Raw genomic sequence first — 20,680 nt, forward strand, 5'->3', positions numbered from 1 at the left:
AAACTGGGGTTCAGGGGTTCAACAATGCACCCAAGATTGTCAGGACTCACCTGCTCGTTCCTCCTGGGCTGTCCAGGTTCTAGACCTTCCGGACACCTCCAGTCCACAGAGGGAAACACCACACCTGCTGGGACCAAGCCCTGGACCCTCTGCACTGGGGGCCATTTCCCTCTTCCCTAGAGCATGAGGCTGTCTGCATTTGTGGCCTTCCTGAGGGACCCCAGGGGGTTTCCCAAGGAAGCTGGAGGGGGAGCCAGCTGGCCTGCAGTCCCTAACATGGATGCCCAGAGTTGCTCTGCAGATGCCAGAGGGTACTGGGTGGGCTCCAGGCCCTGAAATCTCCTTTGGCCAAATTTACATGTTCTGGGCTGCCCAGGTGTGCTCCTTCCTCTTTCTGATGACCTGATGTATTTATAGCTCATCCTTCAAAGGGTAATGAGCAGTTCGCTTCAGACTACAGTCTTGTAGACAACTGGGAACAAATTAGGTGTTAATGCATGCTGTTGAACTAAGTGAGAAGGGCGGTGGCCAAAAGCCAGAAATATCCAAATAAAAAGCATTGCATCATAAGAGCAATTCACCTCCAGTTACTAATATTGTTTTTAATTATGACAATCACCTCTTGAACAGTTGCTGCATGTAAATGCTTTTAGGTGCCGTTGATAGATGTGAATTTATTTACTCCTTATGGCTCCTGAGAAGCGTAGGTATGGGATTTCATCACTAAGTCTGGAGGTGCTCAGAGATGTTAAGTAACCTGCTCTAGGACACAGAGCCGGCAAGGTGCAGAGTCTGGATTCAAAGGGGCAGGCGTGCCCTCTGCCAACTCACAGCCAACCAGACCACGTGGAGACCAGCGAGCCCTTTGGGTCCCTGACTTATACTGTAGTCACACAACTCTGTGCTGTTGGTCATCTCCTTCCCCGCTTTTACAGTGAAACAAACCGAGCTTCAGAAAAGCCGGGACCCCAGGGCTAGAAGGACCACCAGAAGGAAAAAAGAATGGTGGTGTGGATCTGGAAGCCAAGCTTTGGCATTTCTATGCTGCATTGTCCTTCTCTGGGACCGTGTTGGTCCAGACACCTGGGCTGGTGTCTGAGGTCACACTGACTTCTCCACCTAACGGGACAGGCCCAGGACTCCTGGGTCTTCTCTCTGCTGTTGGGGTGGGGCTTTGTCCTGGTTTGCTATTTTTTCTTTCCAGAGCACCCTTCCCCCAGCTCTTCCATGACTGGTTCTAGTCCTTCAGTGAGATACACACAAATGCCATGTCCTCATGAGGGGGTTTATGTTCCCCTTCTCTCTCATTACCCCACCGCTGACCAGGCACACAGCTGGACTCAAGGATGCTTGGAGACAGCGGGACGAGGGCAAGGGAGGGAGGCGGAGGGTTCATTCAGAGAGAGGGGAGGTCCAGTGAATTCCAGTTTGAATATAAAGAAACAAAGAGGATGAGACGATGCCAGGGCTATCTTAGAGAAGGGTCAGCCAGCAAAGGCCTGGGACCAACTCTGGTCCTACCTCCCCTTTCAAGGCAGCCCACGTCCCAGGCCAGGCAGCGCTTCGACAGAGCCCCAGACGTTGGTCACTGCCCCCAGGTTCGTTGGTAAAGTTCCCTCACTTGTCTGTTTCCCCGCTGTGACTCACTTTCTGACCTTGGAAAGGCCCAGAAGGTTGGCTCACACAGGCACCACTGGGACGGGGGTGCTGGTACGGCATTCGAGCAGACTTGCTCCAGGTACTGGAAGCTGAGCGCCTGCATAGGCGGAGGGTGGAAGCAGGACCATCGAGGGCGGGGAGGGGGGGCAACCCCAGGAGCCCTGGGAGGATGGGGAGCTGATGGGAAAGAAACTCAGAAGAGACCTGGGGCTCCCCCGGCAAGTGGCGGGTCGGGACCCGGGCTGGAGGGAGGCAGCTCCTGAACATGTGAGCTTACTAGATGCTGTCATGCCTTAGGGGCTCCTGTATGCTTGCTGGGGGCCAGCTGTGCTTCTGTTCCTGCAGGGGATGGGGGGTGCCTAGAACACCATCCCCACCTGCCCAAGCTGTCTACGCCAGGCTTATTTTTATTCATCCTTTGTATTCAGCCTGGGGCCACCTTTCTGGAGAACATTCTCCCATCGGACTTAGGTGCCCCCTCTGGCTCCTGAAACCTCAGCTTTGTCGCTATCAGCACCCTCGTTGCCCTGAATTGAGACCCGCTGCTTACTTGTCTGAGCCTCTTTCTAGACCCGGAGCTCCTCAAGCATTGGGACTATTTATCTTTGTATTTTCAGCACCGAGTAGAGGGCTCAGCCCAAAGTGGGGAATGAGCTGCACAGAAACATATATTCGTAATGAAAACATCTTCCAATGATTGTCCATCAATTTCTAATTATGCAGGATATTGATTTCTCTTGCCTTACAGGAGCCTCACAGCAGGGCCAGGAGAGTGATGACGTGTCCACGTTTTCCAGGTGGAGCTAATGCCCCAATTGGTGGAGGGGTTTGGTGGGTCATTCAGTAGGAGAGCTGCTGAGTCAGAACTCAGGCTCCTATCTGAATCTGAAAGCCATATATCATCCTTAAGGCAGTGGTACCCAAACCTGGCTGAGACTCATTCAGGGGGATGTGAGAACATACACATTCCTGGAAGATGTGAAAAAAGTACAGAGGAAAATGAGGAGGGAAGGAAGGGAAGGAGGGAGGGAGGGAGGGAGGAAGGAAGGAAAGAAGGAAGGAAGGAAGGAAAGAAGGAAGGAAAGAAGGGAAGAGAAAAAAAGAGGAAAGAAAGAAACTATAAATGTTAGATAAAACAAGAAGCTGTACTATAATACTGTAGTCTAAACAGAAATCGCTCTAACACATAGCATGATTTTGAGGAACTGATGGAGTCTAGTAAAAGAGAAGCTATTTGATCTAGAGGCTACGAATAGGCCTCTGGAAATGCCCAGAGGCTGCATCACAGACCAAGAGAACAGAATGTGTAATTCTAGTTCACAGCTTGGCCTGTGAGCAATATATATAAAATCTTAACCTGGTAAATGAAGTTAACTGGTTTTTAACTGTAGAAATCACCGAGAGGACAAAGCGTGGAAGGCTTAGGGGAGGCTACAGGACAGAATGATTCTAAGAGCCTGGACAGCAAAAAAGAAGAAAAGAAGAAGAAGAGATATCAGGATACAAACATACTCATCACTTAACTAGCAAGATAGGGGTTGTTAGAAAATTGGTGGCGTAAGAAAAAAATATCTTGTTCAGAATTACAGAAGTATCCAAAAGGAGAAATAAGAATTATACCGTTCCTGAGCCTTTGGAGGTTTGGAGGAGAGGCTGGGCGAGGTGAAGTGAGCTAAGCCTTCAGCTTTCTCAGCAGGAAATCAATAGTCCTAGAATGAAGCTGATAGATGACAAATAGAAACAGATTCACGGTCTAGAGTCACGGCGGGGAGACTGAACTAAAATGAAAGCTGTGAGAAGTCGGGAAAATGGGATTGTGGCAGACGGGGGAACGAGGGAGGAATTCCTTAGGTGGGGTATTGTTTATTTGAAGATGTAGATTTTGGAGCCCTACCTGAGACCTACGCATCCTCAAAAGTTTGAGAACAGGAACCTCGGGTGATTTTCACACGCTCAGACCTTTCTTGGACCGATGGCCTGACAGCCTTGGATGGTCCGGGAGGAGATGCCCTTGTCTTCCCAGCTCCACTGGGGACCCTGGATTCCCCAAGTTCCCGACACCCCGGGGCCTCTGTGCCGGGGCCTGGAGCTGGGGGACTTGCAGCTGTGTTGCAACTTCCCTTTGAGAAAGTTCCTCACCTCATCCCCTTGTCTGTCTGGCTTCCGGCTCAGGAGGAAGCTGACTCAGAACGACGCTGGACTCATGGTGAACATCATCACTTCCTTTCCTGATTCCTGCCTTACTGATCCCCAGGGTCACCATGGGTCTCAGGGGGAGGTGCTGCCTCCTGCGCCTCCTGGCTCTTGGGTGACCATCGCCTTGATGCCAGGTGTTCTGGGGCCTTCCTGCCCTTAGCAGAGGTGGGGAAAGTTTTTGACGTCTTCATGGTTGCCCTGCCACACGTCAGGCTGGCCCAGACCATCTGGGAACAGACAGGGGCTTGCAGAGGCATGTCTGCAGTGCAGGAGAAAGTGCTAGAATGGGAGCTGGGCCCAAGCTCTGAGAGCAGCCCCAGCAGGGTTGGCGGTGGGGCCTGGGTGAGCCCCGCTCAGCTCCTTCCTCGTGATGTGGGTTCAGGCCTCCTCCAGCTTGGACAGTCTAACTACTGTACGTGTTTCTTTGGCCAGGCTTTTCTGAGAGCTGCTCCAGTGCAGAGCCAAGACGGCCTGGCCCCTGGACCCTCTGGCTCCCCATCCCTGCCTCTGTCACGGACTGCCTCGTATGTAGTAGGTAGCCTGAATCAATGGCTAACTGTCCAGGCTTTGTGGACAGTACTTTCTTGTGTTCTGTTCCTGTACACAGCACATCAGCAGAGGGTGAATCTGCAAAGTAGGCATGATGATGATGACTGGATGTTCAAATGGGATGTTTTCTATCTCAGTTTTCAAAGGCTGCAAACGAGTAGCCGGTGGCATCTGGTGCTAGGCCCTACGTGCAGGGTCTACAAAGTCGGTGGGCCATACGGGCTCTGTGAGCATCAGTCCATCACCTACCCCAACCAGGTTAAAGAATGTGAATGCCCCATTTTCCAGGCTATCGATGGTGAACTTGGGGTTTTGATATTGGACAGGAGTGAACTTTTTATTATCAGGAAATTAATAAGCTATGCCTGATCTTTGGTCCAAGCACAGGATAAAATATACCTCTGAACAAGTACAGCAATGTATTAGTTTTCTATGGCTGCTGTAACAAATTACCACACATTTATGGGCTGAAAACAGCTCAAATTTATTATCTTACAGCTCCGTAGATGAGAAACTGACGTGACTCGCAGTGGATTAACATCGAGGTGTCCGCAGGCTGCATTTCTTTCTAGAGGTTCTAGGGAAGAATCCACTTCCTTGCCTTTTCCATCTTCTAGAGGCCACTCATATTCCTGGACTCATAACCCCTTCCTCCATCTTCAAAATCAGCAGTGTCAGGCCAGGTCCTTCTCACACTGGCGTCTCTCTGGTCCTCTCCCTTGCCCCCCTCCTGTTTTTCGGGACCCTTGTGATTACAATGGACCCACCCAGGTAATCCCAGCTGTTTTCCCCCTATTTTAGGGTCAGCTGATTGGTAACCTTAACTCCATCTTCGACCCTAATGTCCCCTTGCCCTGTAACCCTACTTATTCACAGGTTATGGGAATTAGGCTGCGTTCATCTTTGGGGAGCCCTCATTCTGCCGACCACTAATGGGAAATGGTAGGAGAAAATACAAATACTTCCCGCTTACACATTGCTGAGTGTTGCTCATCCAGTAAACTCAGCTGAATTCATTCTACAGGTGATGAAACTAAAGATTAGAGAGTTTATGAGTGGGGCTCATTCTTTTTTTTTTTTTTTTTTTTTGCAGTACGCGGGCCTCTCACTGTTGTGGCCTCTCCCGTTGCGGAGCACAGGCTCCGGACACGCAGGCTCAGCGGCCATGGCTCACGGGCCCAGCCGCTCCGCGGCATGTGGGATCTTCCTGGACCGGGGCACGAACCCGCGTCCCCTGCATCGGCAGGCGGACTCTCAACCACTGCACCACCGGGGAAGCCCGGGGCTCGTTCTTGAAATCCCCTGATGCCCCCCCAACCCTTCTGGGATTCTGATCTACTCCATCTGGGGTGTGGCCTGGGCGCTGGGATTTGCTACAAGCACTCAGATAGCCAAGGCCTGGAGCCACTGGGCTAAAGGAATTACTCCAAGTCACCGCCCTACTGTGAGCTCCTGAAAAAGCAGGCACTGCACTCAGGCCTGTCTTATTTCAAAGCCCCCACTAGGTGCTGGTAGAGGAGAAACCTTCATTTCTTCCGCAGGGAATTGGTACTTTAACTGGGGACAGACTGTAGTTGAAACCAAGGGAACGAAGGTTCAGGGGTAGAATTTCAAGCACCCATTTCCTGATGGCAACACAAGAACAGGATTTCATTTGGGGGAGAAAAATGAGACAGTGCTCATAGGACAACACTTGGCATAGGGTGTGAGACCTCAGGAAATGGTGACGCTGCTATCGGTTTTGTTAGGGCCGGGCTGTGGAGAGAGCAAGGCCAGCAGGGCCTTCTGGGTGCGTGAAGCCTCACCCCAAAGTTCACGCTGGCTGCTTCCTCTCTCTCCCCCGGCGGGAATCTGAGCTCAAGGCTCTCCCAGAGCAGTCCTGGGTGGGCCACCTGGGCATCAGCCTCCCTCCCATCCCTCCCTGACACAGTGTCAGACCCCCCAGGTCTTGAATCCTGCAGTGAGTTGAACTGTGTCCCCCCAAAAGACAGGTCCAAGTCTTCATCCAAGTACCTGTGGATATAAATTTATTTGGAAATATGGTCTTTGCAGTTGTAATTATGGATTTCAAGATGAGATCATTTTGGATGTAGGGTGTCCTTGTAAGAGACAGGAGAGGCAGATTTGACACATACAGAGAAGTCCGTGCAAAGATGGAGGAGAGATTGGTGGGACTCCATGGGTCACCAGCAGCCCCTAGAAGCTGAGGGAGGGCCATGAAAAGGATTCTCCCTCAGAGCCTTAGAGACACTGGCTCTGCCAACATCGTCCTGTTGGATTCTGGCTTCCAGAACTGAGACCATTCATTACTGTTGTCTTAAGACCACCCTCCTCACCCTTTATGGTAACGTCTTATGGCAGCCACAGGAAACAAAGAGAGATCTCACCCACCTCCACCTCTGGATCCCCGAAAAGAGCCAAACAGGCCTGGGAAGGCAGAGCACTGCCTCTCGGCGCTGTGTCCCCTGCCCCCCGTCTGAGTCCCCAGGCCCCGGAGCCTCATCCTATATGAAAGGTACCAGGAAGCACCAGGGCCATGACCTCTGACACGGGGGCACTCATGCTCACCTGATTTTACAGCCCACTCTGGACTGAAGAGGTAGAGGTGCTGCAGGCCAACTCCAACTCCAGGTCAAACAAGAATGGCCCCAAGGATGGGTGGGCGGGACCAACTCTTCTGGTCTTGGGAGCAAAGATTGTTTATGTGGCAGAATGACAGCTATCTACCCAACAACTGTCTCCATTCATCTCTGCTAACTTCACCCAGCTTTGTTGGGACAGCAATATCTCCTACTCTAGGGAATAAGTCATGCCTGGTCTCATCAGATCATGGTAAGCCCATTCCCCACTGTCAGTGATTGGTCTAAAAGTGGGGATACCATTCTATTCTGGCCAATGAGATGCAAAGGGAAATTGGCTAGAAATTACTGGGAAATATTTTCCTCCAAGAAAAGAAAGAGGCACTTGAAGGCAAGGCCCTTGGTACCCTGCTCTGCTTGCTTCCAGCATGGGATGCTGTCAGGAGGGGATGTGATGTCTGGAGCTGTGGCAGCTATATTGTGTTAGTGAAGTGAGCCATCATCCACATGCTGATGATAGCAAAGAGGAAGGTTACAAAGTGTCTGGGTCCTTGATGGCATCACTGAGCCACTGATCAATCTTGGGACCATTTGCCTCTGGGAGTCTTCTTTGGTTAAGGCATTGTAGTTGGGTCTTTGTTTACTTAAATGGAACAAAAAAAAGCCTATAATGAAGGTTAGAGGTTACCTGGGGTTTTCAGTGATATAAATAGGTTTTACAGGACACATGATGTGGCTATAGATTTATGTGAAGTCCAGGAAGAGTGAGGAAACAGAGAAGTCAGGAGACCTGAGTTGAACTCTGATCCTGCACTTTGCCCCTGTGTGAATTTAGGCGTAACATAAGGCTTTCTGAGCTCCGCCTTCCATAGCTGCAAAATGGGGGTGATAGTCCCAACATATGAATATTCACTGACTTTGGTCTGAGTTCAAATGAAATGACGTGTGAACGCATTTTATGACATGCCGTGTAAATGACAGACTGTTAACCGGCTCCACCTGCTTTGACTTTGGGTTAATTGCGTGTATGTATAATGGGGATGGGGTGGGGAAGGAAGAAGTTTTAAACAGAAGATTTGCCTTCATAAATGTGTCCCTCAGGAGATGAATGGTAAACTCAGGTGCTTATCTGGAAATGCAAATCAACCAATAGCTGGGGTGATGATTCTGCATCCTTGCACCTCTGCCCTCTCACACTCAGTCAGGCCAATTCTACTTCCTGAAGAGTCCATGGATCTGGACCTCCCCTCCATCTCTGCCCTCACGGCCTCCTTCCAGACCATACTGTTTCTCACTCAGAGATTTGTCCCAGCCCGAGTTGGTCTCCTACCTCCATTCTGGAACCTTCACCAGAGAGCTCTTCCTAACACGCAGGTGAGGCTGTGTCACTCTGGGGTCTGCCCTTGATGAATCCCCATTCCCTGGTCCGTGCGTCCCAGCAGCCAGCAGGGCCTGATGCACAGAGGATGCTCCCTCATCATCTACTGGGAGGAAACAGCAGCCTGGGATTCAAACCTCGGGAGGGTTATTAAGACATAGTTTGGCGTCTCCCAGGGATGTTCTCGAATGAACAAAGCTGAGTCACCACTGCTTCTCTGCATGTAGACACTTTATTGAAAGTGAGTGGCTAAGTTGGAGAATAAGGTGTCCAGGGTGGCAGCTGGGGTGAGGCTGGCAGGGTGGGGGGGGGGGTGGATCTCGGGGGCTGGTCACTTGCTGTAGGTCTTGGAGCCAAACTCTGGGAGACCTAGGAGGTCTTCTGTCAGCCCAGGGGCAAACGGGTGGCCTTCCTCTTCAGTCCCTGCTGACGGCCCATCCTCAGCTGCATCTGGAACAGGAGAGGCAAGGCTGGTCTAACCTGGCTCAGGACTCATCCTCCCTCGTCTCTTTCCCTTTGGCCCAAAGAGACCCCAGCCTCTGATGGGAGTTCCCTACTAATGCCCTACAGAGGGACATTTCTGGGGTGGGGCACCAGACTTACCTCCCGGCTCTAGGGACATGCTAAGGGTACAAGGGACTTGGGTTCATCAACTGAGAAGATAAAAGCAGAGTTGAGAGTCTAAACTGTATATTGGGCAAAAGGTCGCTTCCCTGCTGAATGCTACACTCTGCCCCTCTCCAGGTGAAGAGCTCCTGTCACACTGAAAACCTCAGCTCTGCACCGCCTGCCCCAGGAAGGCTTCCGGGGAGATGTGAGTCCTCCCTCCTTTGGGGGTCTCACTAGCTTGGGGGTAGACTTCCATCGTGGCACCCAAAAAGCTGAAGGACATTCGCTGGGTTCTGTCACTCACTCCCCCACTCTTCTGGAAGCTTCTTAGGGCACTGCATTGATCTCTATATTCCCCGTGCCGTCATTATGATTCACTTCTTCTCAGCACCTTTGCAACAGGAAGTTCTCTTCAACAGGAAGCAGTGAAATACCCATTTCTCCCCCGGCTAGGAAGCCCTCTCCAAGATGTTTCGTCCGAGCCACCAAGGGCAGCGGGCGTGAGGTTCAAGACCCTGCCTTCCTTCCCCACACCAATGCTGCCATCGGTCCCCTACTGAACCCGCCCAGCCCTCCCCAGCCCGGGCCTCCCAGTATCTTCTCCCTGTGCCCCTCCCATCCCCCATCAGAACAGGAGGCCCTTGACAAAGAGAAGCCGCCCCCCCAAAGACTGTGAGTTCCTCACAGGAAGGGGCAATGCCAATGGCATCCCAGTAACCCAGTGGCCCTGGATCCCTACCTGCTGAGGCCTTTAGAGACCGGATGTACTTGGACCAGAAGGAACAGTCGGCCTTTTTCAGGCCCTGTCGATTGGGCAGCAGGACGCTGAGCTCCTTGTAGCTCTCTGCGCCGTCACGGGGCACGAAGTTAGGCCAGGGGGGTGCAAACCCAGGCGCTTTCCTGGAGAACTCGTGTGGGTAGTTGGGATTTCTAGGGGAATGAGAAGAAAGAAAGAAAGTTCCCCAGGAGGCAAGAAAGTTCCCCGTGAGGGAAACTGCTCTCTCCTTTCATCACCTGGGATCACTTCCCACTTGCACGTGGTCTCTGAGGACCACGTCACACATCTTCAGGTGTCACAGCAGGAGTTGAACCTGCCCTATGTGATTCCAGGGCTGTGCTCTTAACAGCTGCATTACACACAACAGAAGTTGCAGATGCCCGAACTCATCGCTCTTGGGCCATTTCTGGAAGAGGAAAGGTGTGAGCTCGCGACCCAGCAGTGTCACTCAGGACCTAGTGCTGCCCTCTGACTCTCTGAATGCTCAAGACGTCACCGTGTCTCTTTCAGTCCTGGTGTCCTTTATCTGGACACCACAGACAGTGTCTGGAATGCCTTTGTTTGCCCAAGGCCTGTGCAGGAAGGTGGGCCAGGAGCTGGGCAAACCTGTTGGCCACCTTCTTTTTGAAGGTCAACTTCCCTTTGAAGTTTCCAGGGGGCTGAGCACCGTGCTAGGTGAGCACTGCTTGTCTGGTGTAAAGGGAGACAGGGTGGAAAGGAGAGCAGGAACCAGTTCTGGAAGTGGGAATGGTGAGTATGCTATAGCTGGGCTAGAATAGAGGTTTGTGGGGAGGCCAGAGGCAGACGAGGAAGGGTCTCGCGTGTCGTAACTTCATTTGATCATCTAAGACAGTGGTTCTCAACTTGGGGTGATTTTGCTTTCCAGGGGCCATTTGGCAATATCTGAAATATTTTTGTTCTCACAACTGGTACAGGGGTGAGGTGCTCCCAGCATCTCATGGGTGGAGGCCAGAGATGCTGCTGAACAGCCTACAATGCACAGGACGGCCCCACGCAAAGACTTATCCAGCCCTGTGTCAACAGTGCCGAGGGTGAGAAAGTCTGGTCTAGAGCCATCAAATGTGGCTGAACAAGGGAGTGTATGATTGGGATGTTTCTTTGTTAAGACTAATCTATGCAAAGGTCATTTTGGCTAGAAGGGGAGGCTGAGCCGGGGAGACCAGTGGTAGGGAGGAAAGGGTGAGTCCATCAACACAAAGTGTGGCCTTTGAGTTCAGAATGAGGGGAGGGAGTGCGCGGGCCAGGCTCCAGGCACACGTGGTCCACTCACCCGGATCGGATGAAGTTGGAAAAATACTGCATGATTTTCAGGGAAAGGCTTTTCTCCTCCAGAGTAAACTGCCCCTCGTAGGCAGGGTAGAAGGGAAGCCCAAAGGCATATCGAACATCTGCCAGCAATTCCAAGCTGGGAAAACACACGGAAAGAAGAAGGAGCAAAAGTTAAAGGAATAATAACCTGCTGGAAGAACCAAAGGAGCCAAAACCCAATATTCTTTGCCCAGCGAAGATTTTTCTCTCTTTATGTTTAGGATTACTGTTTGGTGCTTAGTTTAGTAGAGATTCTGCTTGGCCCTTAGTCCAATGGCCCCACTGGGGCAGATCCATGGCAAGTCTACAGGTTAAAGTGTACTCAGTGCTGAGCACTTAACTCCCTGGAAACAACCTCTGTAAGTTTGTAAGCAATTTTCCAAGAGAATGTTCTCTTGACCACATTCCAACCATGATACTTAGAGTATCAATTGAACATCTGTTTCTTCGAAACAGCCTGCATTTTCAAGCCCTTCTCTGTGCTAGTCCTTGTTCATAGATGGCTTATACTTTCCAGCTCTTCAAGGTTGCTATTCATCCATGGAACCAACCCTAACACAGTGCCTGGCACATAGCTGGTCAGTAATATATGTGCTGTGCTGAACTGGATACCTAATATGCAGCAGACGGGGGGAATAAAGATTCGGAAGCCAGATGAGTGGTTTAAATGGACTGAGCTGGCACTGGTACAGGGGGCCATGGGAGTGAGCAGTGGGAGAAAAGCTGGAGGGACTTTAAAGCTGTGTAGTAGAGAAACTGGCTTTTCCCAAGGAGAAGTCTGGCCTTTGCCCTCTGGTGTCTGGGAGGTAATCCATGTCATACCTGATACGAGTGTCTTTGTTTAGGGCAGCGGCTGGCCACGCTGGACCTTCTGTGAATGTGGCCTCATTCAGCAGTCTCAGCGCAGGGGCCGTCCATGCCAAAGACCAACCACGTGACTCAGGGTGGGGGGCTTTGGGTCACATGGTAACAGTCAGCCTGGAGGCTGACACCAACCACACAGGCAGTCAATCATGCCTATGTAACGGGGTCCCAATCAAACCTCTGAACACCAAGTCTGGGGGAGCCCCCCTGGTCGGCACCGCTCTGTGTGCATCGTACATCAATGCCCAGAGGGTGAGCCCTCCTGGTTCCATGGGGAGAGGACAGCAGAGCTCGTGTTTGGAAACCCCCCAGGCCCGCCGCTATGTCGCTCTTCCTTTGTCTGATCTTAATCTGCATCCTTTCCCTGTGACGACCTCAACCACGCATACAGCAGCTTCCCGTGAGGTCTGTGAGTCTTTCTAGTGAATTATCAGACCAGAGGGTGATTTGGGGAACCCCCCCGAATTGCACTTGGCGTTAGAAATGAGCACGATCTTGGGTGGAGACTGTGTTCTCTGACTTTGTAATTGGCCTAATTTATCACAAGAGTCAATCTCTAATCTTACAGACGAAGTTCAGAGAGGTTTCCTGACTGACGCAGAGACACGCTGTAACTTGAGCAGCAGAGTTGGGCCGGGAACATTGCTAGGGAGCATGATGCTAACCAAAGGCCTGGAGGGGCCCAGGGGCGCCATCCCCGGGTCGTGACTCCTCCAATTTCAAGGTGTGTGACTTCTCGAAAATTATTTGACCTCCCTGATTCCCTGCTTCGTCATCTACGGAATGGGTATAAAATACCTACTGCACAGGGTTGTTGTGAAGCTGGAGATAAGATGGTGTGTATGCAGTAGGTACTTAAAGGCCTGGCCCACTGCTTTCTCGTCCATCATTCTAAATACTTCAGGATGTAATCAACCATCTGTAAGGTAGCAGCAGTGTCTCTGGCCAGGCGACCAGTGACTCTCATCCACGCTGGTATAATGGGCAGATGTACTGATTGGACAGCTGTCCTGGGAAAGGGCTCAGACCAGGTGGCTCCTAGATAAAGGCAATCTGTACAGAGGCTAAACTACTCTAAATCAAGATGCAAAGTTGTGTGAATAGACAGTGTGACGCTGGCTCAGGGTGACTCACTGTGATGACCCCCAGAGACGGGAAAGGGGACCCTCAAGATTAGGGATGTGAAGGGGAACATTTCAAGCCAAGAGGGGGCCTTCTCTGCTATCCCTTGCCTGCTCATGTCGTGAACTGAGGTGACCCACCAGCGCAGGGCTGGAGCTGGAAGCCAGGCACCTGGCCCAGCCTGGGGACTTCTGAGGGGCTCGAGAGCTGGAACTCCTCCTTTCATCATAAGAATTATCAGCAGGTGTACATGTGACTAGTAGCACGGCGCAGAAGAAACGACACGCCACTGAGTCACTCAGCAGAGACCCCGCTCTGTCACTTGTCACCCGTGGAACTTTGGATGAGTCATTTGACTTCTCTGAGGCTTAGTTTCTACATTGTGAGATACAGACCAGAGCAGCCATCGCATGTGGAAGCTATGAAAACAAGTGTTTCACAAATGCCAGGGACAACTGTGATTACGGTTATTATGTGTGAATATCGGCCACCTCCACTGGAAGGCATCATAGAAGGAACACGAGACAGTGTGAGCCACACAGGACGGACAGCACTCGGTCAGGATGGAGAGAATAACAGCCCCAAAGGGTGATGTCTCTTTGCAACTGTTGTCAGGGACCCCGACCCTCTTAGAGCAGCTGTAAGCTTTACTTCATTCCTGAGCAGGAAGCAGAAAGAGGCAGTGGCATCAGAATTTATAGGTCCTGGCACCCGAAGAGCCAAGTCCTTTGTCCAGCTCTGGTCAAGCTCAGACGAGAGCCCAGAGTCTGCGGCCAGCCCTGCTGAGCGCCTGTTCGGAGCTACTGTTTCCTGAGCACCCGAGATGTGCCAGGGACTGTGGTTGGTCTTTGATCAGCAACTTTCAGGACCGGCCAGGAAGTAAAGTGTATCATCTGCATCATTTCCAGGCAATGACCCAAGGCTCAGAAAGGTGAAGTGACACGGGAGAGCCAGGATCGGAAGCTGTTTCCCAGACCCCAAACCCTGTCTGTCTCTACTCTACCTGTGGGGGTGCAGCGCTGAGGACCAAATCAATACCCATTAATTTGGGTATCAATGCCCCAAATTCTCAGTGGTGTTTTAAGAGCCATAAAAGGAAAAGGAACACAGGACAAAAACATGCCAGGAAGATAGACATCGTAAGAAGGGCAATAAAAAATCTCTCACTAATACCCACGCTTGGTAGTTCGCAAATCACTGTCACCTTGCTTGTCTCAAGGGCCCCGTGAGTAGGTGGTATTGGAATGATTCATGGAGTTTTACACTGGAGGAAACTGAGGCTCCCAGAGGCCATTTTCCTCCCAAGGCCCTGAAACTCAGCGGTGATGCCAGGACCAGGTCTGGACTCCAAGGCCCGCTGTCCTCTTGGTCTTGTTGCACAGGGTCGTCCACCGGCACGACCGGCACTACCACCACTGGGCTGGCTGAGGTCTGTGCATCTCAGTGGCTGCATAGGAACCGGGGGAGCCCAGAGTCGCAGGGGTCCCCCTCCCCCCGCTGCCCCGACCCCCCGAACCCGCTCCTCCCCTACAGTGTGTGGAAGGGAAACGTCTCGGAAGGCCCTGAAGAGAAAGTGACTTTATTCCTTTCCTACTGCTGCCCCCTAAGAAATGCCACAAACTAAGGGGCTTAAAACAACACACATGTACTATCTCACAGGCTCTGGAGTTCAGAGGTCCAGCATGGGTCTCATTGGGCCAAAATCAAGCGGTCAGCGGGCTTCATTCCTTTGGGAGTGGCTGCGGGACAATCTGTTTCCTACTCATCGGGGGTGTGACAGAATTCAGATCCCTGAGGGGAGGGACCCAAGTTCCCGTTCTGTCGGGCTGTAAACTGAAGGCCGTTCCCAGAGGCCACAGTTCACGGTCCTTCTTCTCTACCCTCAGAGCCATCAACAGTCAGTGGAGTCCTTCTCTCGTCCCATCTCTCTGACCCGCTCCTCTGGCCCCTCTCCTGCTTTGGGGAACTCGTGTAATTCGATCAGGCCCACCTGGGTAATCCTGAATCATCTCCTACGTCCAGGTCCTGAATCTTAATCCCATCGGCCAAGACCCTTTGCTACGTAAGGTGACATATTCGCAGGTAGGGTGGGATTCGCATGTGGATGTTTGGAGGGGCCATATCCTGCCTTCCACAGTGGCCTTTTCCACTGTTTCTTCCAAAGAAAGCTGCATTCCCAATGGTGCAGTGAACAACGTTCAAATCCTGGCTCCACCACTTAAAGCTATGAAATCCTGGGGAAGGCATACAACCTCTCTGAGGTTGTAAAATGGTGACACAATCACGCTTCCAAACACTGAATGAGGTTTAGCAACAGAATTTTTCAAATCCCTTGCTCAGTGTCTGGCTCCAGTGTTCACTGCTATTTTCGTTTCCCCATGAGAACCGTCAGAAAGCTTAGGAATAAGGGTCTCTAACGTGAGGGTCCGGCACAGGGTTCCAGAGGACCACAAGTTCCCTGAAATTAGTATAACATATGCCGTGACACTGTGGATGTGCATATTCCTTGGGAGAAGCTTCATAGTTTTCATCACGTTCTCCAGAAGATCTGTGCTGATGGTGTGATGGTAAACGCTTAATGATTGGCTTTTGCCAGTTTCCACGGTCTCCCACCATAGACGATGCCAAACTCCCAAAGTGATGTCATAGAACATGAAGCTGGGGAAAGATGTGCACAGCGGCTCCTGGGAGCACACGCGAGCTGGCTCCAGCCCGCCACCCAGAGTTGACAGAGCACTGCCTTGGGGAAAGGCCTGGCCTTCCAGCGCGTCTGATCTGTTTCATCTGAGGGCTCGCTGCGCATGAGGATGGCTGCTTTGCTTGCTCCCGAGCAGGATGCTGGAGTTATTTCAAGCTGCTGAAGACAGACATCTGGAGGAGGGGCAGGCAGTGGGAGCCTTGGAAGAGGGCTTATGGGATCGGAGCACCAAGGCCTCAGGGAGTCTGGGCTGAGTCCCTGACCCTCTGGAGGAAGAAGAGGGATTTGGAGTCAGCGTCGGCAGAGGGGGACACGGAAGGACACTCCAGGGACTGACGAGGTAAAAGGAGGAACTCGCTAGCTCAATGGCTGCAGTGCTGCAGGCTGAGGCAGACGGTTCATGCCTGTTGATGTGGTTTCTAGGTTCTGTGCTGGATGTGATCACTGGTACGTCATATACCCAGACTTGTGGCACTCATGTGGGTATATGGCCACACTGCTTTTATTTAGCTTTTCGGTGTCATCTGCTGTCTTTGATAATAATCTTCCCATCATCCTTCCCTAACCTGATAGTCACGCATCCTATCTCAGACCAGGTCTGGATCTTCCCATCGTCCCATGTGGACATGGGGTCTAGGAAAGCTCCCTGCCCAGGCTGGGTGAGCTTGGCTCAAACCCCACTGACTCTCAGCTACTCTACCTGTGAAATGGGTCTGATCATCCCTGTTCAGCCTCCCCTGTGGCATTACCAGATGCTCACAGACTGATGGTGGGTGGAAATCTCTCTAAAAGCTACAAATTACCATCCAAGCAAGAGCTACTGTTGCTGGTGTTGGTGACGGTACATTTAGCCAGAGGGTGGGGAAACTGAGCAGTCACACAGCCCGGGGGACACCTGAGTGTGCGCTTCGGTTTCAGGATGTGAATACAGTTCAGTGAGGACAGTGGCAAGACACTGCCTATCGTGGCAGGACTGCACTTGAGTCATATTTGCCAAATGCCTACTGTGCACCATGCTCTGAATAGGTGCTGGGGGAAAAGAGGCATAAGCCTGCCATCCATCAGGGAGCTCACAGTCTGACAGGAAATGCAAAGAAGCCAACATTAAAAAAATAAAATTCTGTGGGTTGCATGATGGATAAATAGATATCAAATGATAGAATTGCTTACAAATTTCATAAAAAGAGAGAGAAAAGCAATACTACTTGTTTCAGGCAGGGGAATGGCGAGGAGTTCGTAGAAAGTCAGAAAGGAGAAATTATCGTTGATTTGTGCCTTGAAACGTGAGTGGAGGTCTCTAGGGGTGGGTGAAGTGTGGACGGGTGTCCGGGCAGAGACTCGGGGTGTGTGAATCACAGACTGGGTTCTGCGCTTTGTACGGACGACGGGGTGGGAGGTGTGGCCTGGCACAGAGGGGTGGAGGCAGGACGGGGAGCTGTGGCGGCAGGTGACGGATTCTCCAGCGCTCTGGGCCTCATGTATTGTGAGAAGTGCATCACGCTGAAAAATGAAATTGGAGTTTTTCCTGATCCAGGAAAATCAAAAGTTTGGGAACCGCTCAAGCACATGCTCGCTAAGGTCTTTAGGCTCCGGTCCTGTGGAAGGCATGAGAACTGAGGCCAGAAGGAACTGAGGGCCACATCTTAAGGGATAGAGGACATTGGTGGCTTCTACACAAGCCAGTCACAGGCTGCATCTCTTTCGGAACGATTGCCAGAGGGGGCTGGGAAGAAAGCTTAGAACTGAGAAATCACAGGGTGGCTGCAGTTATCCAGGAGAGATAGAAGTTTGCTTCTTTTTACAGATTGTCCCCCGACCTTACCTGTCAGTCATCCTGCATTCCAGCAAGTCAAAAGCCAAAGCCACCTTTCAGAGACTATTCATGTACAAGCTCCTGACCTGAGCTCTGCTTCCAGTATAAGAGAGGCATCACGTGTGGACACTGGGGCTCGTTAGGGAGCACGACTGAGATGGTGCCCCCAGAGGAACGCACTTGACACTGGGCCCTGCTGACACAGTGACCCGAGCTGGGGATCAGGGTGTGGAGAGGGACTGGGTAGGATCTTTCTTGACATAAACAGGCCACATGTTTACCTTCCAGGGCTTGAAGAGGCTTTTGGCTGGGGCCCGTTGCTCCAGCCCATCTCACTGGATTGATTTGAGAGTCTGCTGTTCCAGAGACTTCTATCCTTGTTGTTCTGTCCGAAAGAGGAGGCTTGCTGACCTCATCCCCATAAAATATACTCCTTTTTTTAATCTTTAGCCAGCATCTCTAGATAACTTCCTCCAAAAGAAATTAGGGAACATGGAGGAATAAAAGCCCTTCTGCTTCCCAGGATTTTTTCTTTTCTTTTTTTTTGAGGGATTGTTAAATAACTTACAAATAGGAGCTTACCAGTGTACTTCTCTTTGGGCAAATCTAATATGCAAAAGTTCAGATTCTGCCTAGGAATTAATCGAGAAGTAATTATATGCTTTGGCCCGCATTTTACAAAGAGATTCGCTAAGCAATACTTTAAATAATTCAACCCCATCCCCGGCCCCAGATGAAATACTTGCAATATTTCCGTAACTCCCTAAAGCCCAGCACAGCTGGATGATATATGGTTTGGCAAATCAGGCGAAGCTTTCAGAGGACTTGCTGGATTAACCTGGACATTTTATTCTCTATATGAGGTGTAACAACTGTTGCTCAGAAAAGGCTGAACTTTCCTGGTCCAACACATCTACTCTCACCACGAAGTTAGATGTTTACCAAGAACCAACTGTGTTCAGCACTGACCGGTCTGTGCCAGTAATAGTTCTTCTTGTAAGTACAGAGCTGAATTAAATGCATTACATATCACGTGGATGCCCCACTTTCAAGAAACCAGAAGTGGACATCCACTTGCATTATGGTTATGGGTTTGCACAAATTTCAAAGGGAGAACTCCAAACCACATTTTCCTACTCAAACTTTTGACCCTGCATGAGAAGAATGGCAAGTAAATGCACGTTTGTATGTTTAGAGTGAAAATTAAATGTTTAAGGCATATTCATTAGTCATAAGTTCCCACTTTAATTGATTTTTTTGATTAACTAAATGACCATCATATTGGATAACAGGGTTTCTATTCTACATTCAATTAAAAATCTGGTTTTTAGTGAGTTGTGCTCTGAGTGTGAGAGAAAAGACCAAGGTGCATTCTATATAACCTGTCTTAAAAATCCCCAATGACTTTCCATCATACTCAGATAAAATACTATCTCTTTGCTTGCCACAGCTTACAAACTCTTATGTGAACTGCAAGACCCTGTCTTTTTTCCCCATATCTCCAGCTACTCTGCTCCTCTTCAATAAACTCCAGCTCTCTGTCCGTCTTTATCCTCAAACATGTCAATCCCTTTCCCTTTCTCCTTCCTAGGGTAGTTATCTGAATTTATTCTACATATTTATTTGTGTATTGTCTGTTCTTTGCACCCTAGCCCTAGACCCTCATCAGCCCACCCCTCTGACTACAGTGTTAGTCCCAAGATGGTAGCTCTTCTCTGTCTTACCAGCTGCTCCACCTCTAGGATCTCCATCTCAGAGAGTCTGGGGCAGAGAAGACAGTAATTATTTGTCGAATCAGTGTTGAAGAGGATATATAGCACAAGCCCTTATACATCATGAATTTGACTTCAGTCTCAGAAAATGATTTACTTCCATCTTTACTGGGAAATAATCTTGTTAATCACACAGGATGTAGCCAGGCCAATGGACCCAGTTCAAGAATTCAACCACTTAATAGTTGCTTTGGTTTGCTAATTCCAACTAATTCACCAAGACAGTCAAGTAAAAACATAATATTTGGAGTCTGGAATGTTAAAGGCCCCTGGAATGCACAGAAACATCTAGAATGCCAATGCAGTGGTGTACAAAATATCTTGAGCCTGGAATTGATGTCTTTGTTTTTCCAGGGTTGGGACAACTTGTGAAGGAGGAACATTACTGCCTCTTTAGTCATTCTGATAATTTTTCTTCTCAGAACCTTATTTTTCTTAAAAGGAAAATAACCCAAATATTGGCCATCTACAACATGCCAAGTATTTAATGTACATTGATTTGAATCTTCACACTATGAAGCAGATGTAACTACACCTATTTTCTAGGTGAGGAAACTAAGGTGAAGGAACTTGCTCAAACGCAGACAGCTGACAAATGGAAGAAATGGGATTAACACCCTAGTTGGTTTAACCTCCAAGGATGTGTTCTTTCACTACACTGAACTGCTTTTCCCAAAATTAAAGACTGGTCCAACATTCTACACGGAGCCTGGGTAGGTGTTTAATCCCAAGAGCCCTACCCCACTGCCCATTCAAGGTCAAGTCTCATCTCTCTAAAGTGCCTCTGCACCGCTGAGACGTGGCAATGACATCTCAGGACTCCGGGGGTGAAGGACTTTGGAATAAGGACCTGAACACAGCACATAATTCAAGCATGATGGCTAGCACACAGCCCCGAGGTGAATTTCCATGGGAAATGATGAACTGGTACCACTCCCAGGAATCTTAAGATGATGGGTCCCCATCTCCCCTCTGAAGCGGCCACAGCAGATCTTTCAGGAGCTACTATGCAAAAACCACTTTTTCTGTGGTTGCTTTCTTCCTGGATCTTGTTCACTCCAACGTGGGTTCTCCCAGCATCAGACATTAAGCAGTATTGGTAGCACTTACTGAGTGCCAACTTTATGCCAGCCAGCTAGCTAGGCCGTTTGCGTGTTTTGTCTTATTTGATCCCGACACACTCCTATAAGTGTACTGTTATTAGCTCCATCTACGGATGAGGAAACCAAAGCTCAGAGAGGTCGTCACTTGCCAGAGGCTCGAAGTGAGAGGCAGAGCCAGGATAAGCCCCCTAAGGACAGGCAACGTCAGAGAATACATCAGTGCTCCCTTCT

At 50.3% G+C, this 20,680-nt stretch overlaps 1 protein-coding gene across 1 annotated transcript in view; it reads right to left on the reverse strand.

Moving 5' to 3' along the window:
* Positions 1–8,692: 8,692 nt before the first annotated feature.
* TG (thyroglobulin) overlaps positions 8,693–20,680 on the reverse strand; it is a gene marked incomplete at both ends in the record, with an annotated part of 242,150 nt that continues 230,162 nt past the window's right edge. Inside the window, 3 exons of the mRNA XM_082675311.1 lie at positions 8,693–8,811; positions 9,710–9,900; positions 11,040–11,174. Of these exons, the coding sequence (XP_082531437.1) occupies positions 8,693–8,811; positions 9,710–9,900; positions 11,040–11,174 (445 nt within the window). The remainder of the gene's footprint in view (positions 8,812–9,709; positions 9,901–11,039; positions 11,175–20,680) is intronic.

Source organism: Grampus griseus (genome assembly GCF_964374135.1).
Source record: "Grampus griseus genome assembly, chromosome: 17".
Taxonomy (NCBI): domain Eukaryota; kingdom Metazoa; phylum Chordata; class Mammalia; order Artiodactyla; family Delphinidae; genus Grampus; species Grampus griseus.